Source organism: Brachycentrus maculatus, unplaced genomic scaffold, assembly GCF_059751285.1.
Source record: "Brachycentrus maculatus isolate JH-2025_06_01 unplaced genomic scaffold, ASM5975128v1 h1tg000513l, whole genome shotgun sequence".
NCBI lineage: Eukaryota > Metazoa > Arthropoda > Insecta > Trichoptera > Brachycentridae > Brachycentrus > Brachycentrus maculatus.
The window spans coordinates 179,997-207,924 of NW_028281259.1; the positions used below are offsets into that span (position 1 = coordinate 179,997).

The following is a 27,928-nucleotide window of genomic DNA, read 5'->3' on the forward strand; positions in this document are numbered from 1 at the left end:
ATGTAAAATAATCCAGCAAAACTTGTAATTGCGTTTGACTATTCGCTGAGAAGTGCCCTCAGTGCGGCACATGCGCGAGCCGGTATACGACTTTCCACATTTGTGTATTTCTGACGTTTATTTCAGTATCCGCCGCGCGTATGGCGGCTGCTCGCGCTCTCCATATATAACACGCCTCGTCCTCTCTATCGCCAGTTAGTCTGTGATATCGTGATGTTACAATTTACCCTGCAATTCCCTGTGATATAACCCGGTGCCTAGCGACATGTCTCAGGTATTGTGCTCATTGCGTTGTACCATATTCACCTGCCACAACAGGTGACGTTCCTCGCGCACTCGCGAATTCATCACACAAACTAATCCACACATCACATTTTTGCATCGTTTTGCGTTGACACATATCATTTAACACAATGGCCACTCGTTTTATCGAGATTTTATCTTATAATTTCGTGATTTTCTCTTATATTTTCGTGTGTTTATGAAGGTTTGTTTGGTGATAAGTTTTTTGGGCATCTTTCTTCCTAACTATGAAGTAAATAAAGCCTCTAAACTTCACACAGTTTATATAACTCATGGCCACATTAAATTAACGAATATAAATGAATGAATAAACTAATCCACCCATCACCTTTTTGCATCGTTTTGCGTTGGCACATATCATTTAACACAATGGCCACTCGTTTTATCGAGATTTTATCTTTTATTATCGTGATTTTTTGAGATTTTCTCTTATATTTTCGTGTGTTTATGAAGGTTGGTTTGGTGACAAGTGTTTTGGACATCTTTATTCCAAACTATGAAGTTAATAGTTCCTCTAAACTTCACAGTTAAATGGCCAATATTAGGGTTAAAAATTAATTTACATTCCTTTATGCACTCAAAAAGATTTTCTGAAAATATTCGTTTTCTTGAATATTTTGAATATTTTGGGTGTTATGAACGTTCGTTCGGTGACAAGTGTTTTGGACATTTTTGTTTATCTTTATTCCAAACTATGAAGTAAATAATCCGACAAAACTTCTCACAGTTTATATATAATTCATGGCCATATGAAATTAACGAATATTTTTTAGCAAATCTGGAATATTTTAGGTGCATATAGGAATTTTAATTAATTTTTTGTCTAATCTTGGCCATTTCAATGATTATTTTAGGCACTTTTCATTCATTATCATCTATGAAAATGTTGAGTACAATTTGGGAATATTATAGAGAATTTTTCGACTTACTCTGGCCATTTTAATGGTTATTTTGTTATTTTAGTCATAATCATAAATGAAAATGTTGAGTACAATTTGGCAATTTGAGTGAGAATTTTAGGACCTACTTTGGCCATTTTAATGTGCAACTATTAGTCATAATCATAAATGAAAATGTTGAGTACAATTTGGCAATTTGAGTGAGAATTTTAGGACCTACTTTGGCCATTTTCATGTGCAACTATTAGTCATAATCATCAATGAAAATGTTGAGTACAATTTCGCAATTTGAGTGAGAATTTTAGGACCTACTTTGGCCATTTTAATGTGCAACTATTAGTCATAATCATAAATGAAAATATTGAGTACAATTTCGCAATTTGAGTGAGAATTTTAGGACCTACTTTGGCCATTTTAATGTGCAACTATTAGTCATAATCATAAATGAAAATGTTGAGTACAATTTGGCAATTTGAGTGAGAATTTTAGGACCTACTTTGGCCACTTTAATGTGCAACTATTAGTCATAATCATCAATGAAAATGTTGAGTATAATTTGACAATTTTAGTGACAAATTTAGGACTTTCTTTGGCCATTTTAATGGTTATTTTGTGCAACTATTAGTCATAATCATTAATTAAAATGTTGAGTAAAATTTGTCAGTATTATAGATTATTCAAGTACTTACTTTGGCCATTTTAATGACTATTTTATGCAACTTTTAGTGACAATCATAAAAAAAAATGTTGATGACAATTTGGCAAGTTTAATGAATATTTTATTATCATTAATGACATCTTTGAGCACGCCCTGGCAACTTGCTCATTTCAATCAATATTTTTGGCACATTCTTGCTCATTGTAATAAATGATTCAGGCACCTTTTATCAGTTTTCATTAACGAACAATTTGAGCACATTTTAACAATTTTAATGACTATCTTAGCTTATTGTTCATTTGATCTATATTTAATTTAAATTATACTTACAAGATTTTGAGTGTGTCCAAATGCTTGTTCACAAATCTGGATTATCTCTAATTAGGAGTTACGTTTTTTGACATCGTAACATAAAAATATTATCATTAATTGATTCGCAGTCACAATGTGGAAAAATCTATGCATTATTAATTAATGTTTTACATAGTAAATACCACTATTGTGTGGTTAAAGTGGTATTTACTAAGTAAAACATTTTTTTAAATAGTAATATTTGTGTTTTTGCTGTTTCTGCGAGCCTAAGCGGCTCGTTATTAGAAATAGGCATCAAATTGTGGTAGAGTGGGTTCCAACCGAGAAACTCTGACTTAAGAGTCCGCGACACTAACCACGGGACCACAACCCATTAATTGAAAATGGTTATATTTATTAAACTATAGTACAGTAGAACCTCTCATAACGAGTAATTCGCATTACGAGAAAAAAATATGTGAAAAAGTTGTTCCCTTGAGTGATATTTAGCAAAACGAGTTACAGAGAAGGGTAAGTCCCTTTTTCACGACATTCACTCGAAGCCAGAACTCGAGGTGGATAACTACGATATTGAAGAGCTTGTGAAAGAGCACAGCCAAGAGCTGACCACCGAAGAGCTTATGGAGTGGCATCGTGTTTCACAGCAATACATTATGGAGGAGAGCTTGTAATGGAGGAGGAGGAAGTAGCAGAGCATCTTCTAGCACAATAAGAGAAATGCTGAAAGCATAGGAAACTGTTGCATCGTACATTAAGAAGCAGCACCCTAATAAGGAGGTGGCTATTCGTGCTACAAATTGACTCAATGATAATGCTGTGACGTATTTTCGACAAATTTTAAAGCGTCGGCAAAAACAAATGTCTTTAGACAGTTTTCTAGTCAAAATGAATTGATAAGTTGTCACAAATTCATATTTTCATTTACGTATTTAACATTTCCCTTCCGGTGTTAAAATAGTCACTACACAATAAAAATTAGCGATTTTAAATCGAAAAAATACGGACATTCATAGCTAATCCCCTAATTAATTATAAATGAAGTAAAAAATTATAATAATTTAGATTTATTGCTGAAAACATTAAAAAACAATCTGACAACTCTCACGAAACAAGCATAGGTCCGCTCTAGTCGGGAGCTCGAGAGCAACTGACCACTAACCAGAGAACATTGAGCTTTGAGCTCCTCACGCCTACACAGTGCATGTATGCAAGAATGAGATGCGAATATAGTGTCGCGCTTCCCGCACACTCTTCACGCGCTGTTATATATAATACCTCCGATGTACCCAAAAAATTCTGATTATTATTAAAATTATTCGTTTAAAAGAATGCGTAAATATGTTATGGAGGGATACCTAAAATCTTAGCCTTGTATTTATTGTATTTATAGAGATATTATGGTTATTAGAAGCAATGTGTACTAGGTACACAGCACCGGGAAGGGAGGATTAAAAAAATCTGAATTGTATTCCAAGTTGTTACAGTGTTTGACAATTTATAAGTAGTTTTATTTGAATAAACGTTTATAAAAAAAAATATTTAAAAATTGAGTATTCTTTCTGTATGGAACGCATTATCGTATTTTACATTGATTTCTATGGGAAAAAATGTTTCGCTTAACGAGTAAGATGCTGGAGCAAATTATGCTCGTTGTAAGAGGTTCCACTGTATATAAAAGTAAAATATTGGGTAATGTGTATTAAACTATAGGATACAACAGTTACATATTAGGTAATATGTATTTAACTATAGGTTACAAAAGTTATATATTAGGTATTATGTATTAAACTATAGGATGCAACAGCTAAATATTAGGTAACATGTATCAAACTATAGGATACAACAGTTATATACTAGGTATTATATATATTAAATTATAGGATACAACAGTTAAGTATTAGGTAATATCCAAACCATAGATTCTGGTTACAATTATGATGTGTGCGCATGCGCTATTTACGTCATATCGATTCACACGTCAAAATAGCCGAATCTGGAACATTCTGTCGCCAGATACAGCTGTGTTTGTATAGAAATCATAGTTTTTGTGATAACGAGGTTCGTGATAAGCCGCCAATCGTTGATAACCTCGAGATACGCGTCACTGCAGACCAACGGCTAATATAACCGGTGAAAAGATCATTCGAACTGTGTAGAGGACTTCCAACCCCAAAATCATTCGAACTGTGTTGATATATATATCAAAATTGACGTCTTCCAGTCTTGATATCATTGAACTGTATGGGTATATATCAAAATTGCCTTCTTCAAGCCCCAAAATCATTCGAACTGTTTTGATATATATCAAAATTGACGTCTTCCAGTCTTAAAATCATTGAACTGTGTGGGTATATATCAAAATTGACTTCTTCAAGCCCCAAAATCATTCGAACTGTTATGATATATATCAAAATTGACGTCTTCCAGTCTTAAAATCATTGAACTGTGTGGGTATATATTTAACTGTTCTTTCTTCACAGGTTCGTTATAATTACCATACAGGTGCAGAACTCGGCTGTCCAAATTTAAAACACAGTTAGGGACATTTTTTTGGAGTACGTTTTTATTTGTATTTTGGACTAAGTAGAATCTACTTTGTCCAAAAGCAAAAAAATCGTACTACAAAAAATGTCCCTTACTGTGTTTTGAGTTTGGACAGCCGAACTGATCATATCACCTTCATGTAATTGAGGATAAAAGCATTTGTTTATTTATTCGATAATTTATATAGTGCCGTTTTCATTGGAAATCACTCAATGGCGTTTTAAAATAAACAACAATTTATCATTTAAAACGACATAACTGATTGCTTTATATACTAAATACTTTACCTTTTACCCATTATTGATTATCAATCCATTCGATAATTGCTGTATCGCCATCTCACTGTATCGCCATCTCCCTATACCGCCATCTCAATGTATCGCCATTTCAATGTATCATCATCTCAAACTCTCGCCATTACAATGTATCACCATCTCACTGTATCGACATTTCAATGTATCGCCATCTCACTGTCTCACCATCTCTCTGTATCGCCATATTACTGTATCGACATCTTACTAATTCACCATCTCAATGTACCGCCATCTCAATGTATCGCCATCCCACTAATTCACCATCTCAATGTATCGCCATCACGCTGTCTCGCCATCTCACTGTATCCCATCTCACTAATTCACCATCTCATTGTCTAGCCATTTTACTAATTCACCATCTCAATGTATCGCCATCTCAATGTGATGCCATCTCACTAATTTACCATCTTAATGTATTACTATCTCACTGATTCACCATTTCAACGTATCGCCATCTCACTGTCTCGCCATCTCACTGTATCGCCACCTTAAGGTATCATCATCTCACTATCTCGCCATTTCACTGTCTCTCCATCTCACTAATTCACTATCTTAATGTATCGCCATCTCATTGTCTCGCCATCCCAATAATTCACCATCTCACCGTCTCGCCACGCCGCCGTCTCACCGCGCGACCGTTGTCTGGTTCCAGTACTTGGCGCAGTGTTGTGATGAGGCGAAGATGAGGAAGGTGGCCGGCGACATTTGCAAGAGCTACCTGAAGGGCCAGTGGAAAACCATATCATCAGATGACCTCGTCTTCCATAGAATAAGGTCTGTACATTTTGCTTCAAATACGCTAAAAAAGCTTTTCTCAAACATAGATCGGCTGTCCAAACTTAAAACACAGTAAGGGACATTTTTTTGTAGTACGTTTTTTTTTGCATTTTTGGACTAAGTAGAATCTACTTAGTCCAAAAATGCAAAAAACGTACTATAAAAAAAGTCCCTCACTGCGTTTTGAGTTTGGACAGCCGAGATGGCTTTTATGAACTGTGTCATGAGATGAATCAATTTAATAATTGATTTGGCGTTTAATTGATAGAACTCCATTTTAATTTATGTATTAATTTTTTAATCAAACACTGATTTTTTGAGTCTACTAAGTTGTATTTTATTAACAAAAACACATAAAAAAATCAATATATTTAACAATTGTTTCGCCTAGTTATGGCATTTTCAAACGAATATCATTCGTTGGACAAACGCACTAAGAGCGTTTGTCCACTACGCGGAATTTTACCGTCCGGCACGTCAGTTAGTTCTAAAACGACGATTGGCTTGGATTGGCTTGTGCTTTTGTCCATCTTTCTTCGAATCGGAGCTCTTGATCGGTGCGTGAACACGTTGCGCGTAAATTCCATCACGCTAAACTGTCGTAGTCGCTTTCATTTTTCAAAACCGGACTGCCGGACGGTAAAATTCCGGGTAGTGGACAAGCGCCTTAAGGGAAGGTTTAAACATGCTTCTTACCTTACGTTTTTAATATGCCTATTTACTGTACCTTTTATTGCCTTATATTTTATATTTTGCCCTGTGCTTTCTTCTTTGTGTTTCCTTAATCCCATGTCCTAAAATGAGCAATGGAAATTACTCATCGGGAATATTATATATCGCTCACTCCTTTCAACAAAGTCAAATATTAAAACACTTGACTTTTCAGGAGATCGTTTTTAATGTTTAAAAATATAATACAATGTATTAAAAATAAATATCAAGCCACTTATTGAACTTTTTACTGTGCAACAGATCTTTTTAGGTAAAACCTGTAGGTTTTTTCGCCATTTGAAAACTATTTAGTATATTTAAAAAAACTAATTAAATAATACCTTTTCTTTAAAATGCAACAACAACACTTTCTGCCCTGTAGCGGGTAAACATTAAGTTAAAAATATGCCGCTTTTGCTGGGATATAGTACATTTTCTGGGCAGTCCGAAAACATGCACAACTGAAAATTGACGATTTTTGATATGACGTTCTTGAAAGGAGTGAGCGATATGTGACTTACGAATGTAATATGTTTAAATAAATAAAAATCTCGCTGCCAACTACTAGACAACTTGCAATAAATGTCCGATGTTATCTCAAGCAAATCCTTGAAGATAAATGACGTGTAATTTGTTGGCATCTGTGGAAAATTCTGCGTAATTTGTACTGTGGTACTTGTATATGACATTGAAAGCCGGCTATGGCTTCCTAGGAGTTGTTCATTACGTCATATATATATATATATATATATATATATATATATATATATATATATATATATATATATATATATATATATATATATATATATATATATATATATATATATATATATATATATATATATATATATATATATATATATATATATATATATATATATATATATATATATATACAAGATTTTGAGTGTGTCCAAATACTTGTTCACAAATCTGGATTATCTCCAATAATAAGAGTATTTTTCATACTAATATAAGAGTTTCTGCTCAATTCATCTCGCCAATAGATGTCTCTAGTGAAGTTCTAGTGATTCAAGAACAAGGTTTCAATGGTTCATATATAATATATAGAACTTCCATATATATATACATATATATATATATATATATATATATATATATATATATATATATATATATATATATATATATATATATATATGTAATAAAATAACTAGGTACCTACCTATACATTTTATTAAGTACCTACAAATAGTACCTACATAAAACAGTTCTACCACTAGATGTCGCATGCGTCGCTCAGAAGAAAACAAAAGACTTCCGATAATATTATTAACTGTCAGAATCATATAGATATAAAAATTATTGTAAAGATTAATTAAGAATAAACTTTTATTGTCGTTTCTTTAATTACAAAGCAACACATTGTTTATTTTATTATTATACACCCACTTTACATATTATTTACACGCAATTTACAAAAGAAAAATATTACCACGTTATAAAACGACAATTTTGTTAATCAAAAATAAAGAAACAAAATTAAAAAAAATGGATACTGCTCCTCAAACATTAGAAAACTTACTAGAAAAATTAATACAAAATGCTCAGGTAAGCAAACATCAAAATTTAAAAGATATTTCAGAGAAGTTCATCATTGAAAAATTTACAAGCAAAAATCCTAATGCAAACCAGTGGATGGATATTTTTGAAAAAGAATGTACACGTTTTGAGGTGACAACGGATGAGAAAAAAATTGAAATATTAAGATTGTTTATGGATAAAAGTTGTGAAGATTGGTACAGTTCGATGATGATAAAATTTTCCATGAACTCAGAATGGATAGTATGGAAAAATAACTTTTGTAAAACATTTACAAACAAGGGATGGAACCATGTAATGTTTGCATTATCTTTTAAATATAACGACGGTTCCTTGTTAGACTATGCCATAAGGAAGGAAAAACTTTTGTTGGAGATGAGAAGAACGATCGACATGGGTACCTTAGTAGATCTTATTGTGGCTGGTTTACCAGAATTTATAATTAATAAGATTGATAGAGAAAAATTAGAAGATACAGTCGATTTATTCAATGAAGTAAAAAAACACGAAAACATTGTAAATAAAAAAAGGTTTTCGGATCAAAGAAGATATGGAAATCTAAGAACTAGTGGTAAAATTAAAGATAAAAGTCCATGTAAGATTTGTGAAAAATTAAATAAGGGAACTCGATATCACCCTGAAGTAACGTGCTGGTTTAGAACAAAGGAGGATGATAAGTTTAATAATAAAAATACTATCAGACATGTAAACAATTCAGTTATAGAAGCTAAGTTAAACGAAACCGATCAAAAAAACGAATAGTAACACCATTAATAAATGTCAAACTATTACTAAATGATCAAATTGAAATATTTGGAATTTACGATTCAGGTTCAAATGTTTCTCTAATAAATTCTAAGTTATTAAAACTAAAAGGAAAAGGAAACAATATGAATGAAGCAGATTTAGTAACAATTAATGGTGTTAAAAAGACAAACGGTTTGACGACTTTGAAAATAAAAATATTTGAATTGGAAAAAAACGTTGATGTATATATTATTGATGAAGAAAATTTCAAATATGATTTTTTGATAGGATTAGATATGATAAAAAAATTTAAACTAATCCAAAATGATGACTTAAAAATAACACAAAGACAATGCTTGAAAAATGAAAATAAAAAGAAAGTAGAAAAAATTTCTACAAAATATAAAATTAAAAATAGTGAATTTAAAAATACAGAAAATAACAACAGCGAGGAATGCAAAATAAATTATAATGAACATGTAAAAGAAGAAGATTTTGAAATAAAAATAAATCATTTAAATCAATTTCAAAAATCTAAAATAAATGAACTGATTTGCAAATATAAATCCGTTTTTGCAAAAGACAAATATGATATCGGCACTGTTAGTGGATACGAAGCGAGGATAGACTTACTAGTAGACAGATATTGCAGTAAGAGGCCTTACAGATGTACTGTAGAAGATAAAAAGGAGATAGAAAAACAAATTGCAAAATTACTGGATAATAAGCTAATAGAAGAATCCTACAGTCCATTTGCTGCACCTGTTACATTGGCATTTAAAAAAGAGGAAAACAAAAAATCCAGACTGTGTATAGATTTCAGAGACTTGAATAAAATAGTTGTGCCTCAAGCTCAACCATTTCCTTTAATTGAAGACCTAATGATAAAGACCAGGAATTGCAAATTTTTTTCAACACTTGATATAAACTCAGCGTTTTGGTCTATTCCTTTACGAATCGAAGACAGAAAAAAGACGGGATTTGTTACACAAGAAGGACATTTCCAATGGACTTGCCTACCATTTGGATTGAAGACCTCACCAGCAATTTTTCAAAGGATACTGGGTAACATATTAAGAAAGTATAAACTTAATGATTTCACTGTTAATTACATAGATGATATTCTTATATTTTCTAAAACTTTTGCTGAGCACATTAAACATCTAACACAGTTGCTGGAAGCGATCGAAACGGAAGGTTTCAGGTTAAAATTTACAAAATGCGCATTTGCGTCAGACTTGGTAAAATATCTAGGTCATATAATTCAAAATAATTCAATAAAACCAGTAAAGGATAATTTGATTTCAATAAAGAATTTTCCTGTTCCAAAAACGATAAAAAATGTAAGACAATTTCTGGGGAAAATAAACTTTTACCATGAATACATACCAAAGAGTGCAATAATACTAGATCCATTGCATAACTTACTAAGGAAAAATCAAAAATTTATTTGGTGTGATAAATGCCAAAAAGCATTTGAAATAACAAAAAGCATGCTTTGCTCACAGCCCGTTCTAGAAATTTTTGATCAGGATTTACCAATCAACATTTATACCGATGCTTCTTTAGAAGGTGTTGGGGCCATTTTGAAACAAAAGCAGCCCGATGGTAGAGAAAAACCAGTGGCATACTTTTCAAAAAAACTAAATGAAGCCCAGAAGAAAAAAAAAGCAATATATTTAGAATGTTTAGCAATTAAGGAAGCGGTAAGATACTGGCAATACTGGTTAATAGGTAAATCATTTACGGTTTATTCAGATCACAAACCTTTGGAAAATATGAATCTGAAATCTAGGACCGATGAAGAGTTAGGTGATTTAACATATTATTTATCGCAATATGAATTTGAAATAAAATATAATCCAGGAAAGAAGAATTTAGAAGCAGATTGTCTAAGCAGGAATCCAGTATTAGAATCGAGTGAAAATGCAGATGAACAATTAAAAGTTGTAAATTTAGTTAAATTAGAAGATATTTTAAGAGATCAGAATAAAAATGAAAGAATTCAACAGAAAAAAAACAAATGGATTGAAAAAAACAATGTCTATTTTAAAAAGGTCAAGAAAAAAGAAAAAATAATTCTTTCAGAACCGTTTAGCATCGAAATCATTAAAGACATACATGAAAACCTATGCCATATTGGAATTGGACAAATGCAAAAGACTATTAGTCCACATTACACAGCCAAAAATTTGACGAAAAACATAAAAACAATTTGTAGAAATTGTGAAATTTGTATTAAAAATAAATCAAGAGGACAAAAGAAATTTGGATTTATGTCTCATCTAGGCCCGGCCACAAAGCCTTTTGAAATAATATCTTTAGACACAATTGGAGGTTTAGGAGGTTCAAGATCAACAAAAAAATATCTACATCTCTTAGTGGATCACTTTACAAGATACGCATTTATTTTAACCTCGAAAACTCAGAATGCAAATGATTTTATAAAACTAGTCATGAAAATAACAGAAACCGAGGATATTGGTATGCTTCTCACCGACCAATACCCAGGAATAAACTCGAAAGAATTCAAGGAATTCTTAAATGACAAGCGGATCCCAATAATCTTCACTGCAGTAAATGCACCATTCTCAAATGGCCTAAATGAAAGGCTGAATCAAACATTGGTGAACAAAATCAGATGCAAAATAAATGAAAAAGGGAAAAGAAGAGCATGGACCACAATAGCTCAAGAATGTGTTCATAAATATAATAATACTAATCACTCAGTCACTGACTTTTCCCCAAGTTATCTTTTATATGGTACAGATGTAAATATTTTACCCAACGAATTAAAACAAGGAAAATCTAATAATGACTGGATTAGAGACAGGAAAATAGCGCTTGAAAATACAATAAAATCACATAATTACAATAAAACATTATTTGACAAAAATAGAATAGGGTGCGAATTCAACGTAGGAGACATGGTGTATGTGGAAAATGGAAACAAGCTAAACAGAAAAAAATTGGATGAACTAAAAATTGGACCTTATAAAATTATTGAAAAAATTTCTAACTCAATATACAGAATTGATACAGGTCACAAAAAAATAAAATCAAACCTTTATCATATCACTAAACTTATACCAGTCCCTTCACTACAAGAAGATGATCCGGAGGACGAGTGAAAATTTTACTATGAATTTTCATCCCCAAGGGGGGAGATGTAATAAAATAACTAGGTACCTACCTATACATTTTATTAAGTACCTACAAATAGTACCTACATAAAACAGTTCTACCACTAGATGTCGCATGCGTCGCTCAGAAGAAAACAAAAGACTTCCGATAATATTATTAACTGTCAGAATCATATAGATATAAAAATTATTGTAAAGATTAATTAAGAATAAACTTTTATTGTCGTTTCTTTAATTACAAAGCAACACATTGTTTATTTTATTATTATACACCCACTTTACATATTATTTACACGCAATTTACAAAAGAAAAATATTACCACGTTATATATATATAAGATTTTGAGTGTGTCCAAATACTTGTTCACAAATCTGGATTATCTCCAATTATAGGAGTATTTTTCATACTAATATTATATTAGTAGAGTATTTTTCATACTAATATTATATTATATAGGGTCCGCCATCTAAAGTTTTTTTTTTCAACTAGTGCTTATTTCGTGAATGGTAACACTTAGCTCATGTCTGATTTGACAGATAATTAGTTTTATCCTTCCGCTGAGCGAATATGGTTGTGTATACGCTTGAACAACGCTGGGAAATATTGCGACATTACTTTGAAAATCATGGTAATGTTGCAGAATGTGTGCGAATATTGCGTACGGTTTTTGGAAGAAGAGAAGCACCGTCAGCTCCGTATGTTCGTTATCTTGTGAAAAAAGTGAAAGAAACTGGCATCCTCATCGATAAACCAAAGCGTGAAAAGCCAAAAACAGTGCGTACACCCGAGAATATCGATGTTGTGGCAGAAAGTGTGCGTGAAGCGCCATCAACATCAATTCACCGTCGTTCTCAACAATTGAACATTTCGGAGACATCATTGAGACGAATTTTGCATAAAGACCTTGGTATGACGCCATACAAAGTCCAATTGGTTCAGGAGTTGAAGCCAACTGACCATCCAATGCGTTTTCGCTTCGCTGAGTGGGCCTGCGATCGACTTACAGAAGATGCCGATTTTGCCAAAAAAATCATCTTTTCGGATGAAGCTCATTTTGATCTTGGCGGGTATGTAAACAAGCAAAATTGTCGTATTTGGGGCACAGAAAACCCGCACGCATACATTGAAAAGCCGGTACACCCAAAACGAGTCACTGTTTGGTGCGGATTTTGGTCCAGAGGCATAATTGGGCCATTTTTCTTTGAAAATGAGCAAGGAGTGGCCGTTACAGTCAATGGCGATCGTTATCGGGCCATGTTGAACGGATTTTTGTTCACAAAAATTGAAGAGGAGGATATTGGCAACATTTGGTTTCAACAGGACGGCGCTACGTGCCACACAGCCGAAGCTACACTCGATGTTTTTTATAGCATTTTCAAAAAAAAAAGTTATTTGGCGGACCCTTTATAACTCTTAGAGTTTCTGCTCAATTCATCTCGCCAATAGATGTCTCTAGTGAAGTTCTAGTGATTCAAGAACAAGGTTTCAATGGTTCATATATAATATATAGAACTTCCATATATATATACATATATATATATATATGTTATTTTTAATTTTTTTTTATTATTGTATTCTGTTTGTTGCAGTGGGGGTTTGTCCAACTTCCTGTACTACGTGGCGCTTCCAGAGGGCCCCCCGAACCAGTCCCCCGTCCCCCAGCTGTGCAGACAGGCTTCCTTCAGCCTCGAGGAGCCCAAGAAGGTGCCAGATCCTCGCTCGTACTCTAGAATCTCTCCCAACAACTGACTCTCGGCATGACGTCACTCACTCTGCAATGCCATAGGCTCAAATCTCTCACTTAGTGTGGTGGCTGGCAATGTTGCATGTATCGAGGGAGAATTAATTATGTTTTGTAGATTGAATATCGCTAGGAGTCGCACGTTTATTATATACCAGACGGCGATGTAGTATTACCGTCTGGTATGGTATTGTTTCATCGCATTGAAGTATTCTTCATCGCCGTTTGGTATTCGAGGACGTCGGTATTCAAGGAAAATGATAGTCAAAGAAGTTGGTATTCATGGAAGTCGGTTTTCAAGGAAGTAGCTAGTCAAGTAAGTCGGTTTTCAAGGGCGTCGGTATTCAAGAAAGTAGATAGTCAAGGAAGTCGGTATTCAAGGAAGTAGATAGTCAAGGAAGTCGTTATTCAAGGAGGATGATAGTGAAGGAAGTCGGCATTCAAGGGCGACAGTATTCAAGGAAGTCAGTATTCATGGGCGTTGGTATTCAAAAAAGATGATAGTCAATGAAGTCGGTATTCAGAGAAGTTGATAGTCAAATCGATAGGAAATTGGTATTCAAAGACGTCGGTATTCAAGGAAATCGGTATTCAAGGACGTCTGTATTCAAGGACGTCTGTATTCAAGGACGTCGGTATTCAAGGACGTCGGTATTCAAGGACGTCGGTATCAAGGACGTCGGTATTCAAGGACGTCGGTATTCAAGGACGTCGGTATTCAAGGACGTCGGTATTCAAGGACGTCGGTATTCAAAGACGTCGGTATTCAAAGACGTCGGTATTCAAAGACGTCGTTATTTACGGAAATCAGTATTCAAAAACGCCCGTATTCAGAGACCGGTATTTAAGGAAATCAGTATTCAAGGTCGTTGGTATTCAAGGACGCCTTTTTAAGTAAATCGGTATTCAAGGACGTCGGTATTCAAAGATGTCAGTATTCAAAGACGTCGGTATTCAAAGACGTCGGTATTCAGAGACTCTCGTATTCAGAGATGTCCGCATTCAGAGACGCCGGTATTCAATGACGTCGTTTTTTAATGAAATCAGTATTCAAGGACGTCGGTATTCAGAGATTCTGGTATTCAGAGACTCTGGTATTCAGAGATGTCGGCATTCAGAGACGCCTTTATTGAATGACGTCGCGTGTTGCAGGTGCTGGTGAGGATATACGGGCAGACGGACGAGCACTCCGGGTCGGACCACATCATCACGGACTCGGTGATATTTACCCTCCTGTCCGAGAGGATGCTGGGCCCCAAGCTGCACGGCGTCTTCTCGGGCGGCAGGATCGAGGAGTACATCGGCGTAAGTACGGGTATGCCGCCTCGAGCGCCCCGGCCATTTTTTTATTATTTTTAACATCCACATTTTGATATGATTTGATTAATGTAGATCGAGTAGTTTATTTGACATTTTTAGTGTGTCCAAATACTTAATTCACAAATCTGGATTATCTGTGATGAGGTGTGGCTGTGCGTATTGCAGTCGCGGACTCTGAAGACCCACGAGCTGTCTGTGGAGGCGCTGTCGCTGAAGATCGCGGAGAAGATGGCCGCCATCCACAAGATGGAGCTGCCCCTGTGCAAGGAGCCCGACTGGCTGTGGAGGCGCATGGCCCGCTGGCTGGGGGACGCGCTGGCCACGCTGCAGACCTACCGGCCCAAGGTCAGTGCCCTAGGTGGAGAGATTCAATTCAATTCAATTTCTTCTTCTCCGTCTTATTCCTCATTGCTGAGGGTTGTGACCCTTGCAGAAGCAATGACTCTTCTCCAGTTATTCCTTGACTGCGCTGCACGTAGCGCTCCAACCACCGAGGTGCCTGCTGCTGCCTTAATTTGATCGGTCCATCGTGTGGGAGATCTTCCTTTCGTTGCCACATTGAACCAATTCAATTTATTCAACAACAAAAAATTTATATATACACAACAAACAATATTCAAGGCGTATATATTAAAAGTAAGCAAGAAGACTTAAAGGTGTAGAAGAATCCCGCTTTGGAAAACTCCTTCGGACACATGGAACAGATCAATATCCAATGTGATATTGTTCAACATAGCAGTAGTTCTTCCTACAGGCATAACCATCAGCAAGTTGGTCCTGTGTATAGGAATGTGAAACAATCTATGTCGACGCTGTCTTAGGTAATATACAGACCAATGTTCCGGATAATTTCAGGATTATCCACCATACCGCGCAACAATCAATAAAAATGCATAGTCAAATACACATTCCTTCTATTCTCTAGACTGTTGTAGCCAAGCATACCCTGGAGGAACTGGGTCGGGTAGAGCCAAGGATAATAGCCGTACTCTCTCATGTAGAGATACCTTAGAAACTTCTTTTGGACTTTCTCTACCATAAGAGAGCACTTAAGCTCGTGTGGCCCCCAAATCATGGAGCCATTCTCGAGTCTGAGAAGATGTTGATGAGGAGGACAGAGAGGAATATGGTGTAACGATTACACTGGCCAACAATTTACAACTTTTATCTTGTAACTGGCATGAAAATACCCCATATTTATGCACTTTGCATAGCTGAATTCAAAAACGAAAGCAAAAAAATGTAGCACGTCAGATTTTTTAGTTATGGATATTTTTAATTCTGATATTGACTAAAGTTTATCTTATTATTTATATGTAAATATATATAAACATATAATGCTATTGTATTCAATATTTAAAAGTTAATATATTTCCACTGTTACTCCATAATTATCAATAGTTTTTTTGTATCCCTTAGACCTTAGATTAAAGCGTGTCTAGATAGCAACCACTATTACGGTTTCAACGTATGGGCTCCATACAAACAATAACATCAAAACTTGACGTGATACAAGCTTGTCACCATATAGACTTTGAATAAGAACGAAAGAAATAAGAACTTAGTCCAATATCAGTCATCAAATTTCAGTTACAAAATCATTTTTGGCCAGTGTTATTGTTATTGAATACACAAGACTACGTTTATCGCGAGTAAATCTTAGCTCTGGACAAAGGGCGGGAGATGATTCCCGAGTTGACGGAGCTCGAGCGTTCCGAGGCGGAGTGCGGTGCTGGTCTTAGAGGTCGCGTCACTGGTGTAGAACTACAATGGTACTAGTCGCGCTCCCGGTACAGCACTGAGATAATACTACAAGTCACTACCATAGCCCTTGTAAGTGTGAATAGTGCCATGGTCGTGACATGTAGTATTGTCTGCATGCTGCGGACTACCACTAGATTATCCTAACGAATGCGAACGGGACGTATCCTAACTGATAGACTCATAAATCTCGGTGAGTGATTATATCGTAACTGTTTCGTTTAATGGTACTGGAACACATGTGATGAGGAAGACGGAAACGCGCAAATGAAAGTCAATTATTTATTTGCCGAAATTACAAAATTATAAGAGCAAAGCGACGCTAATAAATTGAGTGAAGCACGATGTTTCGCTTCTTGACAGTACTGAGTATAAACACAAAGAAAACACGTCACCAAACCGATCAAATAATATTCAGTACTGAAACTCAAAGGACAAAGAGGGAGCGCGACGTATATACTTTTTTATATAATTATCTTATCTGAGCATACAAAAATTTGTCCTCCACCCCTTATATATGATTTCAAAGGAGTTGCATATGATGGGGACAATATTGTAAACAAAATAAAAGTTCATGAACTGCGTCTCTTTGCTCTTCTCGCATACATTTCTGAATACAATTTTAATACACAGATTCTTATAAAGAATACACAATTTTGGAATGAACAGTAACATTACATACAACATTTTGAGTGTGTCCAAATACTTGTTCACAAAATCTGGATTATAAATAATAATAAAAATGAAAATGGTATTTTCTGGCGTTTCTCATGTGTGTGATTATAATCCAGGATTCGGACCTCACATACTCATATAAGAGTTTCTGCTTAGTAAAAAGCTTCTTTACATCTCACCAATAGATGTCTCTAGTGAAGTTCTAGTGATTCAAGAACAAGGTTTCTAAATTGGTTCATGTATAAAGAACTTCCGAGAATTTGAGTAGTGTGGTTGTCAATAATGGGTAGAATTGGTGAATTTTACACGTGTGTAAAGTGATCACTTAAACCAGCCTATGACGGTCGTCAACCCCGTCAATGCCCAGACTTCCATATTCTTCTTCATCTTTGATGAGATGTCAACAGTAACATTTATGTAAAAAAATATGTAAGTGGCAATATTGTTTCTACAGATTTGACAGTTGACAGTCGGTACGTTTTGCCATTTCACCATGAATAGACTGAATGACCATTATGCGCGTCGTAGGTTCGGCAAGTGGGCCAAAACCATTTTCAGCTTGATGCTCGTTTTCAACGTAAAATTTTGTATTAGGCACATTTTTGGTTGGATGGCTATGTCAATAAGTGGAATCGCCAAATATAGAGTGAAGAAAACCCGGAAGCCTCTGTCCAGACGCCCTTACATCTGTTAAAAGTCACTGTTTGGTGTGCTCTATGGGCTGGTGGAATCATTGGTCCATATTTTTTTAAAGACGATGCCGGCTAGAATGATACGGTCAATGGAGAGCGCCACAGAACCATGATTACTGACTTCTTCGTGCCTACGTTGAATGGCATTGATGTTACAGAGCTGTGGTTTCAACAAGACGGCACAACATGTCACACGGCGGGTGCCACCATCAATTTACTGCGGGAAATGTGAATTTGTATGCCTCTAAAGAAAACACCGCATATAACTATTGTTTATTACAAAAAGCTGTTTTATTTGAGTAGTTTGATATGTTCTCCGCCACTACTAGAAAGAAATACTAAAATCGGTCAATATTTGAGAAAAATGTGGTGGATTTTGTACACACCTAGTAAAAAGGACCATTATTGCCCAAACAGTTTTTGGTAAATTTAGCATACTATAAGAAAAAATCTCAGCATAAAACGGTCCATATGGAAGGGATTTTAACACATTGTGTACGGTGTGCACATATTTGTGCGTTTCAGAAACCTTGTGTGGTGGCGGGGTGCACATTTTTGTGCATTTCGGCTACCTTCAATTTAGTATACAAAAAACACGTCATAAACTTCTAATCTCTTGGCCTTTTTGCTTTTGTTGTGTAGTGGATAGATGTCGTTGTAATATAAAACATAATACTGATATTTACTGGTTCAAAACATAGCTAATGGTCGTAATCTGTTTTGAAGGAAATGTTACAAATTAACTTTAAACAATGGATACAGACGGTGCGTTTTTTTCTTTGTCCTAAAATGAAATAAAATACAAAGATATTATTTTTTGACATCTCATCAAAGATGAAGAAGAATATGGAAGTTTGGGCATTTACGGGGCTTACGACCGTCATAGGCTGGTTTAAGTGATCACTTTACACACGTGTAACATTCACCAATTCTACCCATTATTGACAACCACACTACTCAAATTCTTGGAAAATCTATATATATGAACCAATTTAGAAACTTTGTTCTTGAATCACTAGAACTTCACTAGAGACATCTATTGGTGAGATGTAAAGAAGCTTTTTTATTAAGCAGAAACTCTTATATTACATCTCACCAATAGATGTCTCTAGTGAAGTTCTAGTGATTCAAGAACAAAGTTTCTAAATTGGTTCATATATATAGAACTTCCAAGAATTTGAGTAGTGTGGTTGTCAATAATGGGTAGAATTGGTGAATGTTACACGTGTGTAAAGTGATCACTTAAACCAGCCTATGACGGTCGTCAGCCCCGTAAATGCCCAAACTTCCATATTCTTCTTCATCTTTGATGAGATGTCAAAAAAAAATTAAATAATATGAAAATAACTCCTGTAATTGGAGATAATCCAGATTTTGTGAACAAGTATTTGGACACACTCAAAATGTTGTAAATACAAAGATCATTGTCCTTTACTTATGTCGGCAGTTGGTACTTACAAAGCAATAAACGCGTGTGGGGAAAGCCCGTAAATCATTTTTTATTGGCAGATTTAGAGTTTTCGGCGGTTGTTAAACTGTGTTATTATTTTCTAATATTTTATTAGTGTTTTTAACATGTTTTTTTACTTTTGTGATTTGTGGACTAACATGATTTTATTTTGAGACGTTAGAGACCATTTAACCGTTTTTGTATTGTTTTCGAGTTCAACCTCAAGTTCAAAATATGAAGTTCACTGACATATTTTATATTTCCGGACAGCTGTCTAATGTCGCCCGCCTCAAGATACAGTTTTATCGAAACATTGCCGTAACTAATGTGTTAAGTTTTTAAGGTTGGTGTCGAAATTGACCGATTTGTTTGAACTTTCCAGGATGATAAGGAGGCCGAATGCATATCTCAGATGAAGAAATTCGATTTGGACAAGCAAGTGCCTTGGCTCAAGGAGTACCTCTCCAACATCGACTCCCCGGTCGTGTTTTGTCACAACGACTTGCAAGAAGGTACGTAACTCTCCGTGCGGGGCGTATGGATTCCATTTTCTTGTTTTAGATGGGAATTGAATTTATTATTTATTTTGCTTATTATGTACAAGGTTTATAGTTCATTTAGTGGATTTCTGTTTCTTATAGCTAATTGGGTAGTTTTCTAGGGATGGAAAGATTGATAAAGACATAGAAAGGAGAGTGAATGCTGGGAACAAAGTGAATGGTGCACTGAAATCAGTTATAGCAAATAAAAACCTATCAGCGGAACTAAACTGGCAGTGCACAACGGAGTCCTGGTTCCAACTCTAATGTATGGAAGTGAAACATGGAGTTGGCAAAAGAAGGATGAAAGTAGACTGAATGCAGTCGAAATGCGATCTCTCAGAAGAATGTGCGACAAAACGATGTATGATAGATGTGCGGATAGTGAAATGAGGAAGGAATGCAAAGCTGAGATAAGCATTATCGATAAAATCAAGAAAGGTGTATTGAGATGGTTTGGACATTTAGAACGAATGAGTGAGGAGAGAACGGTAAAACAAATTTATGAGGCGAATGTAAGCGGAAAAAAGAGCAGAGGAAGACCGAGAAAAACATGGCACGATCAGGTATGCCAAATACTTGAAAGTGGTCAGGTTAGGAGTCGTAACAATCGGCGGGTATGTATGAGGAGATGCATGAACGTGGAGGAGGCGAAGAATGTTTGCAAGGACAGAGTGGTGTGGCGTTCTATTCTCTCTGCCTACCCCTGCGGAGAAGCGGCGTTAGTTAGTTAGTTAGTTAGCTAATTCAATATGTTTTTATTTGAATCTGTGTTGGGAACAGGAGGGATAATCTAATGTAGGCCAATCAGGAACTTGTCAGCATTTGCTCATTGCTGGGAGGAAACCACGTTGCACTCCTCAGGAGAAGCCGGACTGCTGACTGTCATCAGCAGACCTTCCGGTCCACTAGAAGAGGGTTGGGCATTTTGTGTCCTAGCTTGGTTTATGTTACCAACGTTCTTCACTATTTTTATCATGTATGATACTACCAATTTTTACAAAATATCTATTTTTATCATGTGTGATACCGTATGGAGTCTACAAACTGCCTCCGGGTTTCACGTTCTGTTTCCAATTAAATATTTTCGAATGAGGGACATCTTTTGATGACATCTTATCACATCCACAAATTTATTTTATTATTCTGCTTGGTATAGGCCTTGTGGCCTGTTTTAAAGTGGGATTAGCCTCCTGCAGTATCGATTCCCAGCTGTCGATTCATCTCTTTGGTGGTCTACCTTGGGGTTTGGTCGTACAGTGCAATGTGGGGGAGTCTGGATGGTTCTATTCTCCTCACATGTGCATACCATTGTCTCCCTCGTTGCCTTCCCCACCTAACGACATCTTCCATCTCGCATATTTCCCTTATCCTGGTGTTCCTTATTCAATCTCGTAGACTCTTGCCAGATATGCTCCTTAGAGCCTTCATTTCTGACACACTAAGCGCGTTTTTGTGCCAACAGTGTCCACTCTACTTTTCTTCTCATATAACTAACTAACTAACTAACTATCACGCCGCTTCTCTGCAGGGGTAGGCAGAGAGAATAGAACGCCACACCGCTCTGTCCTTGCAAACATTCTTCGCCTCTTCCATGTTCATGCATCTCCTCATACATACATTCATTGATCTCTTCATACATACCCGCCGATTGTCTTGACTCCTAACCTGACCACTTTCAAGTATTTGGCATACTTGATCGTGCCAAGTTTTTCTCGGTCTTCCTCTGCTCCTTTTCCCCTAGTTTTTAATTATTTTACATTTTTTAAATTTTGTTCCGGCGTGTTTCAGGCAACATACTCCTCCGAGAAGAGCCGTTGCCGCCGGCCGACGAGACCAACGACGACGTGAACATGGACTACTCCTCGGTGCCCCCGGCCAGCCCCCCGCCGGGCAGCCCCCTGCCGGGGGACGAGGGCGCCAGCTCCGACTCGCTGCTGAGCAGGGGCTCCGAGGAGTCGGAGGCCGGCGGCCCGCGGCTGGTGCTCATCGACTTCGAGTACTGCTCCTACAACCACCGCGGCTTCGATCTCGCCAACCACTTTGTGGAGTGGGTGTACGACTACACCAACCCGGACCCTCCCTACTTCTTCCAGGACTTTGAAAAATACCCAAATCCGGACCAAAAGGTTCGTAACTATTAAGATAATACTATTAAATGATACTGATACTTTCTATTAAATGAAATTTCTACTTTTAATTAATGTTTTACTTAGTAACTACCATTAAATATTAAGTAAAACTAAATAGTGGTATTTACTAAGTAAAACATTAATTAAAAATGAATAGATTTTACCACAAAGTGACTGCCAAATCAATTAATGAAATTAAATTTCTTCTACAAACTACTACAACCATCAGCCGTTCCCCGTTTCCTGTGTTCTTTAAATGTGTGTTCAAAATTAAACATGTTTAAATTATTTTGTTTAACTACTACTACTATCGCGCCGTTTTTCCTCAGGGGTAGGCAGAGAGGATGGAACGCCACACTCTTCTGTCCTGACACACACTCCTCGCCTCCTTCACATCCATACATCTAGTCATACATGCCCTCCGATTACGCAGACTTTTGACACCGCCGGATTTTAGGTTCTGATTGATCTGATGGTGGAAAGTCTTTTTCGGTCATCCTCGTTCTGTTTTCCCTCTCACATTTGCCACATGTATTTTCTCAGTCATTCTCTCGCTATCCATTCGCTCCACATGTCCATACCACCGTAAAGAACTCTTCAATTTATTGAATTATAATTAACCCTTCCCTTACGGTGCTAAAAACTTCCGCGTGCACCGGTGTTATGTATTTTGTACACCATATGAAAATGTGGTTTAAAAACAGGAAAAATGTTATTATTCCTAAATGTTAGTTTTATTGGCCAAGGCGGAAGTTGAAATGTATCAATTTTGTAAGGTTAGCTCTGGTAATTACCTTTAAAAGATAAAAAAATAAATCGCAAGTACTCGCCATAGCTAGCGTAGCGACACGACCGCCCTGAATGGTGACTTGTGCACACAAGTAAAGCACAGCTAAAGTGAGATTGTCGGAAATAGCATAAAGCCACGTGTGCGTAAAATGTTAAATTTTGGATATACAGTGAAACCTCTATGTATCGTTTTTAAAGGGACCCATTGAAATTAACTATGAATGCGGGAAAACAATGAATGCGGGATTAAGAAGCTTATACACGAGGAGATGCTATCGAGTGAAGATACCGTCCAATACAATGTTTAATAATAATAATAAAACCCTTATCCGCACCCCAATGGTGCATAGGGCACTGTGTCATATAAACGCAGTGTTATCTTGATCGTTTATACATGAAGGAAAGGTGATCAACCCTCCGCTTCAGGTACCAGTCCATGGTAATATTGACTAAATATTACAGTGAAAAAATCACTTATATTTATTTTACCCCCTTGGGAATCGAACCCGGGACCTCCAAAACGGTAGCCGAGCGTGCTGACCATTACACTACGGAGGCGGACAATGTTTAGATGTTAACAAATGTATTTATTTAAAAAAATATATAAAGTTGATCAGAACCAAAAAATATTAAAGTTTATTGTTTATTTTAAATAATCTATGATCGACATTTGTTTTTTTTTATTGTTTTATTTCCGTAAGTCAAAAGTATGTTTTCATCTTTGCAAATATTTTTTTTTTGCCATTGAATGTGCGTAGAAGAAGAGTGTCATGCTTCTGAAAATAAAGGTACAGTCAGCAGTTCCTCTTCATCAATATTGACCTCTCCTGCTGTATCCGTCAACCTTGCGTCACATAGGCTTTCGATAGTTTCGATAGTCATTGAATGTAACAACATTGAGGAGAATGTAAAAAAAACAGCCAAAATATATCAAATATGCAGCGTAATTCTAACGATGAATGCGGTGAAATGGTGATAGAGAAACGATCAATGCGACCTATTTTTGTATGAAATGAATTCGGGGTAGAAGAAATAAACGACACATCCGGGAAAGTGATTATTTGAGGAACGATAGATGGAGGTTTCACTGTATTACCTAAAAATTCAGAAGATCTACTTTCTAATGTGTAAAGGCGACAAGCCCTAACTCAAGTTGCGGCTGTTTGGCGTAACACGGCCCAAAGCATTCTTGTACCAACCCTCTATCATATACAATCAGAGATTTTACTCTGCTGAGATATTTATTATCCAAATAGCCGTAACATTGCATTAATTTGATACATCGCTCACTCCTTTCAACAACGTCATAAATCAAAAAGCTTGATTTTTCAGGAGATCGTTTTTAAAGTTTAAAAGTATAATATGATGTATTAAAAATAAATAACTTTTTACTGTGCAACAGATCTTTTTAAGTAAAACCTGAATGTTTTTTCTCCATTTGAAAAATATTTAGTTTATTTAAAGAAATAATTAAACAATACCTTTTGTTCAAAATGCAAAAACAACACTTTCTGCCCTGTAGCGGGTAAATATTAAGTTAAAAAAATGCCGCTTTTTCTGGGATATAGTACATTTTCCGGGCATTCCGAAAACATGCACAACTGAAAATTGACGATTTTTGATATATGACGTTCTTGAATGGAGTGAGCGACATGTGTTGGCAAAAAGCATCACATTAAGTTAACTTTAATCTCGTGTCCGCCTCCGTAGTGTAATGGTCAGCACGCTCGGCTACCGTTCTGGAGGTCCCGGGTTCGATTCCCAGGGGTGGTCAAATAAATATAAGTGATTTTTTCACTCTAATATTTATTCAATATAACCCTGGACTGGTATCTGAAGCGGAGGGCTGATCACCTTTTCTTCGTGTGTTAACGATCAAGATAACACTGCGTTTATATAATGCAGTGCCCTATGCACCATTGGGGTGCGGATAAGGGTTTGAATCATGAAAATTTAACTCGTTTATCTCAAAAGTACTGTTTTTAACTTGCGACTGTTTGACTTTGCACATTAGCATTGATCTCTTTCAAAAACCCTTGGATTTGCTGCACATTCATCAGTGAATCCCTTTCCTCGCACACACTATACAGTCTTCTCTGCTATCGGCAAGTAGCGCAGTCTGACGATGCCTCGTTGCAGGAGATCTTCATGCGGCGGTACCTGCAGAAGATGACGGGGAGAGAGGATATATCCAACGAGGAGCTGGAGTGCCTGAACGCGGAGGTGGACGCCTTCACGCTGGCCAGCCACCTCTTCTGGGCGCTCTGGTCCATAGTCCACGGAGCCAAGAGCCAGATATCCTTCGGATATTGGGTAAGGTTATCATTATACCGTAGTAGTACAGGAGAAAGTGACCAACTGACAAAACGTAAAATGTTCAGGAGGACCATCTAACCGTTTTTACACTTTTGTCATCAATTGAAAACAAAATAAATAATGTATTCACGTTTGTGATTATTTTTGTGTGAAAAGAGATGTTTTTTAATATTGAAATGAAGCAATAATATTTTTGAAATTTTTCATCCTAAAGTTTTTAAAATTACTTAACCTTTTAAACGCGTTAACTTTGTTCCTAAGAGACGCTCATGCGCGGCGGTATTTTGCCGTTTTTTAAATGATTACTTTTATCATGTTTTTAGTTATGAAACGATTTATTTTCCTAAACAAAAACGTTCAATGAGATTCATTGTGCCTTTTTGGTACTCTATAATACACGTGTGTCACATTATTCTTGAAATATATCGTAATATAAAAAATTAGATCGTAACATAAATAAATCAAAGCACGCATCGTGTGTCACTCTTACCCACTGGCGATGCGTAGCGTCGAGAGTGAGACAGATATAGGGCATGATTATGGCGCGGACTAATTACCGACCGCAAGAAAAATCAGGGATCTGTTGTTTTATTTATCCTCGTGATGTTACAAATTATTAGTCAGATATTTCAACAGATGTCATAAGGCCGAGGATTGACGTATTATTTTATCCAAAGTTTCACACCATGAAAAAATCCCTCCAAGTTGAACTGAGGTTCGAAACTTGGAGCAAAGTGAAAACACAAACGCTTATGTCAGCCGCGTATGGGGCATGTCTTGTAAAAACACATACGGTTATGCGAGCCGCGTGGATCCGGTTAATTTACATTAGGAAAGAAACTTTTTTTTGGAAAATAAAATAACTTGGTACATAACATTTAAAAATAATTTAAAATACAAAAAGTAATTTTTTTCAGACGGGAGGAATATCTAATTGAACGTACTCAACCTATAAAGGATTGTGTGAGACGTTTTCAAACACCGTACGTAACATACGGTGTTTGAAAATGACACGGAATGCATCGAAATACGTGTCACAGTAGATTTTAAGAAATAGCGGTAATTACTAAGTAAAACTATAATTAAAAATTGACATGTTTTGCCTGACTGGTGATTATTTTGGAATGGCTATATATATGCAGTATTTTGCGACTCATATTTATAAATTCTTTTCAGGAGTATGGCGTGTCTAGAATGCAGAGGTACAACGAACTGAAGAAAGACATTTTGGATTCTAACGGCGGAAATCCCCTCAAGAGGAAGATCATTGTGGTCGACATATGAGTTGGTTAGAAGATATCGAATCAGCTCTACTTTTTATACCTTACTCGCGAGACAGTCTGTTTTGCCTTTTATTTAAACCCACTCATGGGCCGCCGCGTCGGATTGATGCGGTGTTCACCTGATCGCGATATTTCGAGTGTCCAAATGCTTCTTCACAAATCTCGGTTTTATCCAATATTTTCTATATATATTGACATCTCAACATAGACATAGAAGAATATGAAAATCTGGGTATTTACAGGGCTTACGACCCATCATGGGCTAGTTTAAGTGATCACTTTATACGACATCACCGTTCGACCACACAATTGACAACCGCACTACTGAAATTTCGGATAAAATTTATATTTATATTGTGTATATATATATAGAAGGTGTCAAGCGTGGGTGAATGTTACACGCGTATAAAGTGATCACTCAAACCGGCCTTTGGCTTTCTTCTTCATCTTATGTTAAGATTATAAAAATAATTGGATAACGGCGATGAGTTTATTTGAAATCGATCGTGATGGATGACATTCGGCCACGTCATCCATGACTGCTTGACTTACGATACAAACAACTTAATGACATCTCAACATAGATGAAGAAGAATATGGAAGTCTGGGTATCTACACGGCTTATGACCCGTCATAGGCTGGTTAAGTGTTCACTCAGTTATCACGCGAGACTTCCATATTCTTCTTCATCTATGTTGAGATGCCAAAATGTAAAAATAACTCCCGAGTGGAGAAACTAAGATTTGTGAACAAGGATTTGGACACACTCAAAATTTTTGTGAATAAAAAACTTAATAAATTTTTAAATGTGCCGTCGGCACGGGATCACCCAGTAAGGGCACATTGTAAATAAAAATAATATATATAGGTTAGGAAATGGAGGAGTGATGAGAGGTACTACAGGGCACTCGGGGTTGCATTCCCGGACTCGTACTAGCTAGTAGGAGACCCCCGAGAAAGTATTAGTAAAATTTTTAAAGCTGTGAAAATCTATGCTTGAACGAAGACAAGGTGACCAGTTTTTTATACTTAAGTGTTTTAGCACAGCGCTCTATCCACCGCGATGCTGTGGAGACAATGAATGACCTTCTTATGCCGATAGTTGTATGTTTTTTGTATGCCTCGTGCACAATTTATATTTACCAAAAATAAATTGATAAAAAAATATTTTTCTTTTTTTTAAATAAAAAAAATATTTGTGTTATCATTATTTCCACAAATATTTCTGTGAGCCTAAGCGGCTCATTATTAGAAA

The 27,928-nt window shown here is 36.0% G+C and overlaps 1 protein-coding gene across 2 annotated transcripts; it reads left to right on the forward strand.

The window, feature by feature from the left end:
- The first annotated feature begins 124 nt into the window (after positions 1-124).
- LOC148301823 (choline/ethanolamine kinase) lies at positions 125-27,840 on the forward strand. Of its 2 annotated transcripts, XR_015838747.1 has the most exons (10): positions 125-274; positions 5,683-5,804; positions 13,565-13,679; positions 14,869-15,021; positions 15,202-15,381; positions 19,997-20,126; positions 21,945-22,282; positions 25,214-25,387; positions 26,567-26,810; positions 27,344-27,840. XR_015838747.1 is itself a non-coding variant. In XM_088272662.1 (9 exons), exons 1-9 carry the CDS (start codon positions 266-268, stop codon positions 26,672-26,674), a joined length of 1,329 nt encoding a protein of 442 aa, XP_088128788.1. In that variant the 5' UTR covers positions 125-265; the 3' UTR covers positions 26,675-26,878. The 2 variants fall into 2 exon arrangements, 1 of the variants encoding a protein (XP_088128788.1); XM_088272662.1 differs by lacking the exon at positions 27,344-27,840 and having other exon boundaries at positions 26,567-26,878.
- Positions 27,841-27,928: the final 88 nt, after the last annotated feature.